Here is a 15,133-nt window from a genome sequence, read left to right on the forward strand (position 1 = left end):
TCTTTTGTAACTGCTGAGATTCATTTATGTGTTATTAAAATGAAATTTCCTTATTACCTATATTACATGTAATTCCATCCATATATAAAAACAAGTATTTGAAAAAAATGTTTACTTTTCAAGATTTATTCCTTTTACTTCAGAAAATCATATTTAGTCAGGACAAACCTCTCACTGGCAATTGTAGACAGTAAATCTGTTGTAAAAAAAAGTCTCATATTTAAATGCAACTATCTTACCATCATGTAAAACTGGTACAGAATATCTCTCAGACATTCCATATATTCTCTGTATGGCTGGGCTGAAGCTGCATTGCTGGACTCTTTCAGAACGGTCTCACAATGTGTCCTCAAACTGTTCCTATTTTTATATTTTAAATATAATAATATAATAAATAAATATGTCCCTTTGGCGACCCCAAGTGGTAGTATAAAAAACAACAGTGCCCACTGTTATAGGCACATAATGTCAGTAGCCTATACCTAGAGATTTTACTAATATAATATACATTTCATTAATAACATATTACTGATATGTATTTTATCTAGTCCATGAAGTCATCATTCATTCACCACTTTGTATCCAATTTTTGAAGGTCTGTTTGAAATCCATTAGAGATAATTAATAAATATTAATAAAATATTAAATATTAATAAAAGAGATAATTGATTGCAAAAAAGAAATGTCTGTGTGAAACACCTTCACCAATCAAGAACAGAGAAAAACTAATTTATCTTTCTGTATATTTATTTACTTACTTATTTTGGAGATGCTTGTGTAAGATAATTATGGCTATTTCGTAGAATTTTATGGCTCTTTTAATTCTAAATGAACCATAGGTAAAACTAGAAATATATTGTTTATTTTCCTGCGTGTTACTTTTTGCCCTCATATAAACAAAAACAAAAGAAAACTATCCGCTTGTAGACTGACCCATCCGTTTGTTGTTTGTGGTTCCAAAGGCCAAGCGGAACCTGTTATTCTATAAGCGGAGCTTATGGGAAGACTTTGAATGCGGCACCGGTGTTCTGTATTCACTTCCCTAAACATGCGGTTCTCTTCCTCTTGGTGCTAACACATGCGTTTGCTTATGTATTGCATAGTCAGGCTTTTTTTCCTCTAAACGTTGTAAATAACAAAAAAGTCGAAAACACTAATCATATATTTTCTCTTGTTACTCACCGTATCAAAACAATGTGGATATTGAACACTGTCTTTTCCTTTACCGGGACGTTGTAGCCTGAGGACAGCTAGCATTGTGAAAACAAGCGTTACTTTTCCCCATGAGAGCAGTGGAATATGGAAATAGACGGTCGGGACTTTTTGAACACTCCTCCTGTTAAGACTGTCAGGTTTGGAGGAAGTGTTGCGGAAACGTTAGCTAAACATAAACAGGTGAGTGGCAAAGTTATGTCGGTCAATGTTTACCAGATAAAAGTTATGAACCTGTTCAAGTGCTTCTCCTCTTGTGCGCAGGGAGACTCGGGTGACTACGAACTGCTGAAACACCAGTTGGCTGACCCTGACATAAAGGTACAGTAAGGCTTCAGTGTTGGAATAAACTGAGATCTGTGGTAAAACAGTAAGCTTTGTGGCGTAGCTTCGGTCTTCAGTGAGCTCTGTCCTCTCACAGGATGCTCAGATCATCAACTGGCTCCAAGAATTCCGGGCTTGTGTGACCCAGCTGACCAAAGACCACGAACAGCTCATCTACACCGTCTTGGTGAGTATCGAAGGAAGAGGGGGAATAAAAAGCATGAAGAGTGCTTTTTGTAGCTCCTCCTATGACCTTTGGAAGTTCCAGCATCTCTTACGAGAGAATGCGCTGCTTTCTTTGTTGTTCATTACATTAAATTGAACCTCTTTGGGTTTTGGTCTGTTAGTTGGACAAAGCAAGACGTTTGTAGGGCTGAATTTATCAAAAGATTAATAAAAACAATATCAACGTGTTGCATATCCAGATCACAGAAGCTGAAGGAGCTTTTTTTGGATAGTATATTGTTGTCAGGGTGATCGCAATATTTAGTATTTAGTTCACTGTACTAGCCAAAAATAAAGATTTCTGTGTGATCATTTTAGAGTAAACAGTTTGTCAAATTACTGTCAAGAAAAAGTCAAGTCAGTTTATTTATATAAAATCACATAGCCTCAGTGGGCTTTACAATCTGTAAAATATACAACACCTTCTGTCCTAAGTCCCTCAGTCCAGTGAAGGACAACTCAGGGAAACAGAAGAACAGAGGAGGGATCCCTCTCAGAGGAAGGACAGATGTTCAACAGATGTCACTTGTATTGAACAGACCATTAAAGTCCATGAGGACTTTGTTGACTGGTGCAAACCCAACCACCTTCACATCAATGCTGCCAAGACAAAGGAGATGGTGACTGACTTCTGCAGGAGGGCCACACGGACTCCACCAGTGAACATCCAGGGACTTGACATCAAGACAGTGGGAGTGTGCAGGTACCTGGGTGTTCACATTAACAACAAAATGGACTGGTCAGACTGGTCCTGTACAAGAAGGGACAAAGTCACCTACACCTGCTGAGGAGACTGAGGTCCTCCACAGGGTGCAGGACACCACCAAGGACTTTCTATGACACTGTGGTAGCATCAGCAACCTTCTACGCAGTGGTCTGCTGGAGCAGAGGTATCACTGAGAGGGATTAGAAAAGACCGAACAAGCTGATAAGGAGGGCAGGCTCTGTCCTGGACTGTCCTCTGGACTCAGTGGCGGTGGTGGGTGAGAGGAGGATGCTGTCCAAGCTGTCAGAGTCTACAACAGCAGTGTATCCCAAGGCTGCTACTGTGACTCCTCCTCTATGGCAGGACCATCTAAATCCTATTCTGATTCTGATCCTATTCTGATATTTCTGATAAATGTAGTAGATACAATCTGTGTGAAGAATGTGGATCTGGGAGGACAGCTGAGCAGCTTGAAATGTCAAGTGGCACCTTGCTCCACAGGACCTCCATGGTGACCTGGGGAAAAACAAATCATATTCACCATGATAGAGGATTATCAGTTGTTCAGAGACTGTGTCCTCTGAAATACTGTATAGTGTTGCCGTTTTTGTGCAGGGTTTTCCCCGCAGTTAAAGCACCAGCAGTCATCATCAGGCATTCAGTGTTTTCTAGGAAAATCTGGACAAACTAATAATCTGCCTCTGTTAACAATCTAGTGTGTGTGTGTGTTTTTCCAGAGGCTTCCATGGGTGGGCCGGAGCCCAGCTGTTGTGGAGGAGTACATGGCCTTCCTCAGTAACCTGGTCTCAGCACAGACTGTCTTTCTGTGTGCCTGCCTCAAGATGGTGGTCTCCCACTTCACTCCCAGTAGGTTCCCCGTACTGGTTGGAAAATATTTCTAAGTTCATAAAATAGAATAAGGAACTCAAGCTTTCACCTTGATGCCAACGTGGTGACGTCCTAATGCCATCTTAAAATCACTAAGATGCACTACTCATTTGCACTACTGTTTATACTGATGTTTATATCTTCTATTGCTTTTTTATATTATATAGCGTTGTTTATATTTATATTTATTTTGTTAGGTAATTGGGCTTATACCGGGACCGGGGAAACTAATTTCGTTCCACTCATGTTCTACGTGTGTGAAATGACAATAAAGCTCCTTGAATCCTTGAATAAAGCTCCTTGAACTAAATGAATTATACCGCACTGTCATTACTTTATGTTTTCATCATAGCTCTGATGTATTTCCTGTTTGTGTGTGTGTTTGTTCCAGAGAGAGTGACCATCTGTGAAGGAGGAGTCGATATCTCAGATTCAGACGATGAAGATGAGAGTAGGTGTCATCCCTCTTATTTCAAATCAAATGTGCATGTGTTAAGAGATGTGTTCGAACACCATTGACATGTGTAACCGGAGGTCAGCTGCTTGCTGAAGTGTGGAGGAGAATACAAATGAATTAACTCTCAGCTGCCCTGTTGATTTGTTCAGACCTTCCCAGAAACTTCGATCAGTGTCACCAGGCTTTGCAGCTCATCGCCAGATACGTTCCATCGTAAGTTGCTTTTCTTTCTCGCAGTTTTTGCTTTGCTTTTTTTGTGTTTTTACTGTGCCTTTACACTCTGTTAGGTACAGAAACTAAAATGAAATATTTATATATTCAACCTGCTAGTCTGTCCCAGCTGAGTGTGAAGGTGAGGCTGCTTTGTAGGCTCCTAGTGAATGTTTAGGTAATATGGGTGATATTTTGTGGGCCTTATTTACACTTATTTACATTTTTTCTCAGTTGTTTACAGACAGTTTCTGAAACAATACCTCAGAAACAAATCCAAACACACACACACATATGAATTTTTAATAAAACCATTACATTATACACTCCAGCAATATGTTGGATGTATAAAAGTGTTCTACAAACAGCTGTGTGACGTGTGTTTGAGTCGGAATGCACAGTAGAAAATTTAAACGGCAGATGTTTAGTAATGAAGAGTGTGCCAAATTGTTTTTGATTAAGAATTGTGAAACTGATTCCAGGGGTTGTGATCGCTCCCTCAAGTACTGTAATAAAGGGCTGCGCTGCCCTGCTAAGAGATAAGCAGCACTGCTGAAAATTGCGTTTTTCGTCTCCAATCATAAACTCCATCCATCCATCCATTTTCTACACCGCTTATCCGTCAGGGTCGCGGGGGAGCTGGAGCCTATCCCAGCTGACTACGGGCGAGAGGCGGGGTTCACCCTGGACTGGTCGCCAGTCAATCACAGGGCCAACACACAAAGACAGACAACCACACACTCTCACACTCACACCTAGGGGCAATTTAGAGTAGCCAATTAACCTAATGTGCATGTTTTTGGTATTGTGGGAGGAAGCCGGAGTACCCGGAGAACATGCAGGGAGAACATGCAAACTCCACATAGAAGGGCCCAGACCGGGATTCGGACCTGGAACCCTCTTGCTATGAGGCGACAGTGCTAACCACTGCACCACCGTGCCGCCCAAATCATAAACCCGTGCACATAAATATAATTAAGGCATACAGAGGAACGCTAAAATAAACACACTCACAGGATGGGTAGTGGATCACAGAAACATATGGCAGAGTTCTACACTCCAGGTAGTTCTGTTCAGAGGTTCAGAGTTCAAAGTTTGGAAAGTAGGGCATGGAAATGTGCACACATATCAAATATATCACTGCTGACTGACTGCTGTGTCCGAACTTTAACATCTGCATTACAAAGCTACTTTACTGGGGTTCTCAGTACAGCAGCACAAGACAAAAGAGCAGCCTTATTTTTAACATGATTCCGCCTTTTTGTTTCCCTCCTGCTTATTTTTCCAAACCGTTAGTGTTTAAACTTTGATGATTTCTAATCTTCAGTCCGGTGTGAGACTGCTCAGGCAACAAAAGCTACTCGCGAAGTAAGCTGTCATTATCTCTCTTTTACAAAGCTCATTTTACCATAAATCTCTCATTTAGACTTTAAATGTCTTATTGAGCCCTTGACTTTGTAGGAGATGTGATGACTTCAGGTTCTTTAACACTTTCTGCAAATCCCATGAACTGTGTTGGGACTTATTTACATCTGTAGTCTTAGTTAATACTGCGTACTGGTGATTAAGAATTGTGTCCTAAAAAACGTCTTTTCTCAAGGATAACTTTGAGTGTCCATATTTAAAAACACAGTGCCAGCATGCTTTTTTTTGTGTGTTGTATGTTTCTCTCTCTCTCTCTTTCATCCTCTCTGTCCTGTCTACCTCTTCTTTCCCCCCTTCACCCGGCCGACTATCAGCAGGATAGTTCTCCCTTGCAAGCCGGGTCCTGCTCAAGGTTTCTTCCTGTTAAAAGGGAGTTTTTCCTTGCCACTGTCTGCTTGCTTGGGGGTTCAGGCTCTGGGTCTCTGTAAAGCATCTAGAGACAATTTTGATTGTATAAGGCGTTATAGAAATAAACTGAAATTGAATTGTGTTCATCACATTGTTCCAAACACTCGTTTCCAGTCCCGGTGTTCTTTATTGTTCTGTAAAGCTTTGCTCTCTTTCTTTCAGCACGAGTCACTTTCTGATGCCTGTTCTGAAAGAGAACTTCCCCTTCATACAGAAATCCTCCAGAACGTTGGTGAGACACAACTTGATCTTGCTTCACACCTTGCAGGACTTACTGCAAGTCCTTCTGACGTTTCATCAGTAGCGGTAATAACGTTTGGAGATATCAGCAACTGCTTCTTGACTGGTCAGAATTCCAAATCAGCATATCCATAGTGTAATTTGGACTGATAATAATAGTAACTAAAGATATCCACAACCAATTTCTCACTAGTCAAAATATTAATGACTGATATCAGTGAAAATTGATTTGTAATATCGCATATCTGGAGTAATATATCCAGTAATATTGCAACCTAATTACAACCAGTCAACTTGTACCATTGACATCTATTTATTCAGACTCAGTTACAGATATCTGTGATTCGATTTTGAAATGTCATAATTCCCTAATGTAAAATAAAAGTTGCAATTCTGATTTGATCTTTACAACTCATTTCTTGTTAGTTGATAAACAAGAAACACAGACTGATACTGATATTTCTAATTAAATTATAGATATTTGTATATCAGATTTGACCTTAATGTAATTCCTGCACATGACACATCTCAAAATAGTTTTACAGTTTTACACGTTAACATTTTAACTCGTCAGAGTCACTTTTTTGGCTGATGTGATTGAGATTTCTATTAGGGGAAACTAAATAGCTACTAGCTAATATGTAATTACCCGCTGTCACCGCACATGAAGGTGAGCTGGGTGTATATTGTCAGCAGCAAGTGGCAAAGAAATGTTGGTCAGAGAAAATGTGTTTATGTCACGGATACCAGTAAACTCAGCTGTTAGCTTGTGGGAAGCAATAAACGAGGCTCAGCTGTTATCAGACAGTGTGAGTGCAACACTGATCAGAACACAGATCATCATTAACACAGCGGCCTTGCACTGATTGGTTGTTGCTCTCCACAGGAGTGTTACGTCCATAACCTTCTGCGGGTGACCGTGTATATACCATCAATTCGACGAGACGTACTGGAGGTGATCGTTGGAAAGATGCTCAAACTGGATGTAAGTGGTTAACCTGCAAAATATTTATGTATATTTTCAACATTTTCAAATGTTTCTGTGTTTGAGTTTTAAGTGAGAAGACAGAGGAGGATACGTTCTCCTCTTACCTTTGCTTGATCCTTTGCTTTAACCAAGTCTTGATCACAGAGAATTCATGTTCTTTGGGGTTGATCAGAGGGGAGAAATGCTCTTAGTGTTGTGTAGAGGTCTATCAGGCCTACCAGGTCTACCTGCTGTACCCTCTGCGGCACAAGTCCCACTCTTGACAACATAGACCACAAAATTCAAATTCATGCACATTTTTGAGCTTAGCTAAATATTTAGTCTAGACATTGAAAAATTTTTTTGGTAACACTAAGCTATGCTTTCTGTACTCTAACACAACAGACTCTTCCCAGCATTCCTCTCTCCAGCCGTCACTCACGGCTCCGGCGTGAACCAGTCTAATTCTTTAAGGAAACTTCTGTCATCTTCCTGTCTCTCCTCTCCCCCCTCTCCTGTCTCTCCATCTCCCTGTCTCTCCATCTCCCTGTCTCTCCTCTCCCCCCTCTCCTGTCTCTCCATCTCCCTGTCTCTCCTCTCCCCCCTCTCCTGTCTCTCCTCTCCCCCCTCTCCTGTCTCTCCTCTCCCCCCTCTTCTGTCTCTCCTCTCCCCCCTCTCCTGTCTCTCCATCTCCCTGTCTCTCCTCTCCCCCCTCTCCTTTCTCTCCATCTCCCCGTCTCTCCTCTCCCCCCTCTCCCTCCCAGCCGGTCACAGCAGAAGGCCGTCTGCACTGAGTCTGGTTCTGCTCGAGGTTTTTCAAGGAAGTTTTTCCTCGCCACTGTCGTCAAATGCTTATGCTTACTCAGTGTGGGGCTTTGCCCTGGGACCTGTTTCTCTCTGATTCTCTTCTTTTTGGTTGTTTTTTTTGTTGTTGTTTACACACCTGTAAAGTGTCTTGAGATAACTGTGTTATGAATTGGCTCTTTAAATAAAATTGAATTGAATTGAACTGAATTGAAACTTGCTAACTAACAGACTCTATCAAGGTAAAGAAGACTATTGTATTCTGCTGTCTTCTCGCATATAATAAATATCTGGACCTGTTAGTGATTAAAAATAAGCAGTTGAAGTCGACTCGCTTTGACGATCTGTGACAATTTGTCTACAGAGAGGTTGTCACAGAGCACAGGAGTTGAATGTGTCTGAAGCTGTTTCCATAACTACGCTACGTTTGTGTGTCATTTTCACGGAAAAGCCTGCGATGTTACAGCAGTGGCACACATCCACACACACACACACACACACACACACACACACACACACACACACACACACACACACACACACCGTCTTCCACTGTAAAATCTTTTCCTGTGTGTGTGTTTGTGGTGTGTTTCAGGTGGGTGCATCCCGGTCAGACATTGAGGAGGCAGAGGAGAATGCAGTGCCGAACCAGCGGGCACAGGAGCAGGCTGAGGAAGGACTCTTTGACATGGTAACAACCACCTCTGCTTTGCTAAGTGAGGAATTAGGAATATGATCTTTCAGCAGCAGCCAGTGATGTTAAGGTTAACACAGATGAAGTAGTTTAAATTGCATGATAATGAGGGAAATAAACCTAAATAACATGACAGTGACCGTATTGGAGAATTTAAATGTGTTTGGGGTTTTTTTGCTAAGAATTTACAGCTAAACACTGAGTTTTTGAACGTTTGAAATTTGTTACTTATGTGAATAAAAACAAGAGCGAGAATTAAGCAGCAGTTTAGAAGACAAAATGAAAGGACTGACAGATAACTATGCAAACAGCCCAGATGAACAGATACTGAATGAATCACACATCCTCAAATTTCAGATTGAAAAAAAAAATCCTTCAGTTTCTCAACCAACAGCTGAGATGCAAGAACTTGAAACGAAATTCTAAATCTGACTCGGAATCAAATTTTTTTGCATATAAACTTGGATTCAACAGAGATTAATCACTCCTAAAAACAATTAGAAATTCACCATCACCTCAAGCCATAAATGAGACTTTCCACACCTTTTACAGCAATCTAAATTCCCCTGAAGTTAACCCTAACCCATCAACTTTTCCATTAATTCTACATAATCTACCACAGTAAAATTTAAATCAGTTACTGCTAAGAACATCAGTATATTCTTATGATGTTTAACAGCTGCCAAAATTCTTAGTAGCTCATACAATTCCTAATAAAGTCATAAAAGTAACAAATAGAATCCACATCACTCAATATGAATTGGGGAAGGTGACTACTTTCACTCTTTATGGCTCTGTCCGAAAAGAAGAAGCAAACCGAATCAAAACAAAACAGATTCAAATTCTTGATTTGACACTGAAAATCAAAAGTTGAATTTGTGTCAAATGTTACTTTGAAACATATGAAACCCAGGATTTCTAAGATCCAAAAAGGAATCAAAAACAAGAATAAAAATCAGTAATGAAGTTGAGACTAATTGTTAAAGGAAATTAAGTCATAACTGAAGTTGAAGCACTAAAAGACTTTGAAGTAGCACTTGAAACACAGAAACCAAAAGGACTAAAAATAGTTGAAATATAAGCGCTAAAAGCAGTTGAGTGAAAAGCAGAAATGAAATATGAAAGGAGATGAAGACTGAGTTCAAGTGCAAACACGCCAAAGGGCGTGTGTTGTATTTGTATTACAGTTTGTTTCAAAGGAAACCATTTCTCCTTTCCTCCTGTCTTGACATCCTCTGTGTGTGTGTGTGTGTGTGTGTGTGTGTGTGTGTGTGTCAGGATGAGGACATGTCCACAGATCACCCCTGCAGGACAGCAGAGATGGCTCACCCGGTGGCTGAGAGGCTGGACAGCCTCATGGTTGTCCTGTTGGCTTATGTCAAAGACGTCAGTCATGTCAATGGTAGATGACAAACACAGCTTTTGCACTCAGGACAAGAGTTTTATATTAATAATATTATAACACAACACGGCACATTTTGGAATCTTGTTGTGTTGTGAATACATTTGGTTGTGAAGTGTGTCACCCTCCTGTTGTTTGTTTGTTTGTTTTCTCTCTCTCTCTTAGGCTCTCTCCATGTGGAAAGGACTAAGGAGCTGTACCGAGATCTGTTGAGTGTGTTCGACAAGCTCATTCTGCCGACACACGCTTCCTGTCACGTCCAGTACTCACTCTTTTACCTGTGCAGCTTCAGACTGGTCAGTACTTCCCGCGCTACGTGAGTGTGTGTGTGTGTGTGTAGAGATAGGAAACAGCAGTGTTGGGCATTTGGTCTTCAGTCAGGTCACTTGACTTGGACATGCAGACACAGACTCAGACTGGTGAACATAGTGGAGTCAGAACAGTCTTCCAGCAGCACCCTCAAAGTTCCTTCGTATAAGTGACCCAAAGCACAAAAGTGACACCTAGTGGAATAATGCGGTATAGCACAGCACAGTACAGTACAGTACCCCTGGAAATGTAAGTAACCCGTAATGAGCGTACCTAAACTAGACAGATCGCACCTCTAACGTAGGTGGAGTTGTTACTGTGGCTTCAGGGGTAATACCTTTCACTTTTCCGGCAGTTGGCAAACAACACAGGGGACTCACCCTCACTGGACTGAACTGCTTGGTGGAAATGAAGATTTAGCTCTAAGAATGGCTCCTACGGAGAATAATGATGATATTAACCACCAGTATTGCTAGAGCTGTAATTTCAATTTTAATTTATCTTACTTTATTAATCCCAAGCTGGGAAATTACTTCTCTGCATTTAACCCATCACTGATTGAAACACACACACATGCAACATGCAGTGAAACACACAGGAGCAGTGGGCTGCATCAAGCAAGCAGGGAGCATATATTGGGAGTTAAGTGCCTTGCTCAAGGGCACATCAGCCAGCTAATGAGGGGTGGGGACATTATCACTCCACCACACTCAAATTTTTCCTGCCCGTCCGGTGGGGGAATTGAACCAACGACCTTCCGCTTCTTCAACCTCTAGGCCACGGCTGCCACCATTTGCATTGTTTAATTGACGAGTGGATTAATTGCTGCCCACGTTTTCACAGGCTGCGTGGCATATTGCATTTACCTGCTTGTAAACTGCCTAACTCCAAATCAGCTCTGTTTTCTCTGAAGATGAGCTCTCAGTGATGTGATCTACTTTGATGAATACACGAATTGTGAGGCCTTGTGTGCATAATCTTTTCTGTGTCCCAGGCCTTGGCCGAGGCCTTTCTGGATCACCTGTGGAAGACCCTACAGAACCCGTCTCAACCTGCTGTCCTCCGACAGGCTGCTGCAGGATACCTGGGGAGCTTCCTGGCTCGAGCCAAGTTCATCCCCGTGCCGTGAGTTCGCTCTGCTGAAGCAAACGCAAAGGCAGCTCAATGCTGAAGTGAGCGGTTTATTCCTCTGTGACCATGTTTGTCCTGCTGTAGCTCTAATCCAGTGTCCCCTCCTATAGCACTGTGCGGGCCTGTCTGGACCTACTGCTCTCCTGGATCCATCGCTACATTGACAGCCAGGACAGTAGCGGCAGGCAGGCGTGCTGTGACATCAGCCTGCACGGACCATTCTACACCGCCTGCCAGGCTGTCTTCTACACACTCATCTTCAGACACAGAGCCATGCTGGAGGGCAACATGAAGAAAGGTACATATGACTCTGTTTGAAAGATTCAAATGCTTTTGTTCATCTGTCCGTCCATCCATTGTCCATACCCGCGTTATCTGCCAGGGTCCTGGGGGGAAGGGGTGACTACGGGCGAGAGGCAGGGTACGCCCTGGACTGATCGCCTGTCAGTTGCAGGGCTGACACACAAAGACAGACAATCACACACACTCACACTTAGGTGCAATGTAGAGCAGCCAGTTAGGTTAATGTGCTTGTTTTTGGAGCTGTGGGAGGAAGCCCATGCAGGCACAGGGAGAACATGCAAACCTGGAACCCTCTTGCTGTCAACCAACAGACTAAATGAAGAACATGAGGGCAAATTTACAGCAAAAAATAATGATAGACAACCATTCATTCCAGTTGAATGAATCCCTCTGCCTTTGTGTGTATGTGTTTATCAGGTCTAGAATACCTGCAGAGTCTGAACCTGGAACGGGTGGTGATGTGTCAGCTGAACCCCCTCAAAGTCTGCTTGCCTTCAGTCACCAGCATGTTCGCTGCCATCACCAGGTACACGAGCTGCCTCTGCTCTGTCATTGGCTCCAGACGTTGAGCATCCACTATTCTCAGCGGTCGTACAAACTCATCTTTTTTTTGTTGCAGGAAGTATCAGGTGGTGTTCTGCTACACCATCATAGAGAGGAACAACCGCCACATGCTGCCAGTGGTCCGCAGCTCTGCGGGCGGAGACTGCGTCACCACCAACACCAACCCTCTGGACAGCTTCTTCCCCTTCGACCCGTACCTTCTCAAGAGGTACACTGGCTGGTTATTGTTTTATGAGTTATGATCTGTAATGGTCACTATATCCAACATAAGAACACGTCAGCAGCTTCAGATGAAGGCTACATGATTGCAGTTTGCTGTTCTTGTTCTGCAGGGATTCAGAGGCAAAGGAAAACGTCAAGCGCAGGTTTAGACACAACAAATCTTATCAAAGCCATGAAATATTAAACTCACCACGTCTTAGCCCTTCTTAACCTAAAGGTGTGCATAAACTACAGGTTATTAACTTATTTTAGAAAATAAAAATCATGAAAGTATCAGTTATCTTATTAATATTGATCATTATAAACAGGGATAATTTTTACTTATTGGTATCAGATGAAAACAAATTCAGATGTTCAGTTTCTACTCATAAACACCTTTAATGTGGGAGTAGTGGGCTATGCATATATTTCGTGCCTACACATCTTGTCTGTTACTTGTGAAATGTTTAGAAATGATAGCATAGTGTCCTATGGGAAACAGTTTTTGCTCCTTAGGAGGGGTTCCAACTCTGTTTGGAGCTTGTTTGCAGTAAAGTGAAGAAGAACAGAGTAGTTAACATGTCAGGACAAGTAACCTTAAACTGCCTGGATCTCAAAGATGTCTGTGTTTGTGTACAGGTCTGGTCAGCTGATTGAGCCTCTGTACCAGGTCTGGGAGGAGCTAGCAGACACAGAGCTGCTTCCCACCAAAACAAGCCAGCAGGTGAGCTGAGACTGATGCACCTGCCATAAAGTGGAGGGACTTTACAAAGAAGAATTAGGGCTGCGTTAGGGATTTTTTTTGCCTTAATTCATTGTTTTGACTATAAATTGTCAACAAATTGTAAAAACTGCTACTGTTATCGATTATTAGCTGTTGACTTAACTTATCAGATCCGAAAGAGAATCGTCAGTATCAGAGCAGCAGAGGTCTGTAGGCTGGAACGTAGCTCATTATGTTAAAAACAGTGGAGCCTACACCTCACATGATGCAACTGGGTAATGACTTATGGTGCGTTTCAATTGTACTCATAAGTCACGTCTCGAGTTCCATACCTGGAAGTGACAAATGGGACGCCCCCCAATGTCAGAACACCAACTCATCAACAGAGGACACCGAGTTTGCTAACCAAGATAGCTGGCCAGAGCACAGACTGTAGTAACAGCTGTGTTGTTCATGTTTTTTAGTGTCCAATTTAGTAAGCAGCACACACAATACTGTCTTACTGCCGCCTATAGGCATGTAGCTATGGTGAGATACCGCGTAACGTGTTGTTTATCAACGGGCGCTGCCAACTTGGCTTGTAACCAGTCGATGTCGCTATAGCAACAGTGGCTGGTTACAAATTTTGTGGCAAATGGAACTTCTAACTTGGTTTTTAACACACGCCACTCCAAGTCCAGAGATACGACTTACGAGGGCAAATGGAACGCACCATTAGACCCTCTGAGCCTGGTCTGCATAATACACACATATTTCTATGTGACATCATCAGGGTTATTTTTGTCCTTCCTCCTCCAGGGACACACACAAGTTCTCCTTGTGGCTTTGACATGTAAAGTTAGTGTGTAACTGGTGGAGTGTTCCTTTAAGTCCATCTTTGTTTTAGGATTTAACATAAACAGTATGTAATTAATACAGTCGTAAATCGTAGTGGTCATTTAAACTTTGCGGTTGTTCGTTATGTGTCAGGGCTCGAGGGAAGATGAGGATGACTTCCTGTATGGGAATACCCCCAAGACAGAGGGCATCGTGGGAATGACACCCAGCTCCTATGACTCAAACCTCCGCAGCCCGAGCAGCGTGGGTTCGCCCCCCGCCGCCTTCCAGAGACAGTTCTAGTCCCTCGTTCTGGTCTGTGCTGTTCTGATGGACCACACCCTGTTTATGACACAAACTTTCAGAAGTTTCTGTGGGACTTCAGCTTCTCTCACGAATCTGTAAAGTGACTCTTCCACTGAAAACCCACACTTATAAGGACTTATAAGACACACGTAAAAGGAGTCAAGCACAAACTGAGGAACACACGAACAGGTCGCATGTGAGGAGGCGTCACCGATCTCTGTTCATGCAGGAATACTTCTTTGATGTAAGAGCTCAGTGTTTTTAATGCAATTATAGGACTACACGGTCTGATTCACGGTTAATCGCAGTTTGAGCCTAGAAACTAGAAACAAGATATCAGTGTCAGTGAGAGAGCCCCCTCTCCTGATGATCAAGGATCAGTAAATATCCTGACGAGGTGTCCTAAGTTTGAACTCGCCATAGACTGTGGTAAAGAGACTTTTCTCTGCCTGTCCTGCTTGGGAGAAACCTCAACTCGAATTAAATTGCCAAGTTGAGTTCAAACATTCTTATGAGGCAAGTGTATTTGTTTATTTATGAAACCGTAAAGCCTGGTGCAGACTGCGCAACTTATTCCCTCGAGTCTGAGTTAATGATCCATCACGATGAGTCTAAGGAGTTCTGAGGCACGTCCTGTCGTCCCAGCGAGCTGACCCAGATACTGCGACGCGTTGCGTCCTTTTGCAGCCACGGCACAGAAAGCCCTTGTGGTTGAAGCACCTTGGAGACGCCTTGTCTAAAACAGTGACACACAGCCGCTAACGACATCACGAATGCAATAAAAGTCACGAAAAATGACTTCATGAGAAAGAAAAAG

At 42.4% G+C, this 15,133-nt stretch overlaps 1 protein-coding gene across 1 annotated transcript; it reads left to right on the forward strand.

Annotated features, from left to right (window-relative positions):
* Positions 1-968: 968 nt before the first annotated feature.
* Positions 969-14,824, forward strand: rrn3 (RRN3 homolog, RNA polymerase I transcription factor). Its single transcript, XM_046414525.1, has 17 exons — positions 969-1,395; positions 1,477-1,533; positions 1,634-1,723; positions 3,205-3,334; positions 3,747-3,806; positions 3,962-4,025; positions 6,018-6,087; positions 6,982-7,080; positions 8,462-8,557; positions 9,839-9,962; positions 10,128-10,258; positions 11,266-11,396; positions 11,513-11,700; positions 12,123-12,231; positions 12,325-12,477; positions 13,110-13,194; positions 14,164-14,824. Exons 1-17 carry the CDS (start codon positions 1,300-1,302, stop codon positions 14,311-14,313), a joined length of 1,833 nt encoding a protein of 610 aa, XP_046270481.1. The 5' UTR covers positions 969-1,299; the 3' UTR covers positions 14,314-14,824.
* The last annotated feature ends 309 nt before the right edge of the window (positions 14,825-15,133 follow it).

This window comes from Scatophagus argus, chromosome 16, assembly GCF_020382885.2.
Source record: "Scatophagus argus isolate fScaArg1 chromosome 16, fScaArg1.pri, whole genome shotgun sequence".
Taxonomy (NCBI): Eukaryota; Metazoa; Chordata; class Actinopteri; family Scatophagidae; genus Scatophagus; species Scatophagus argus.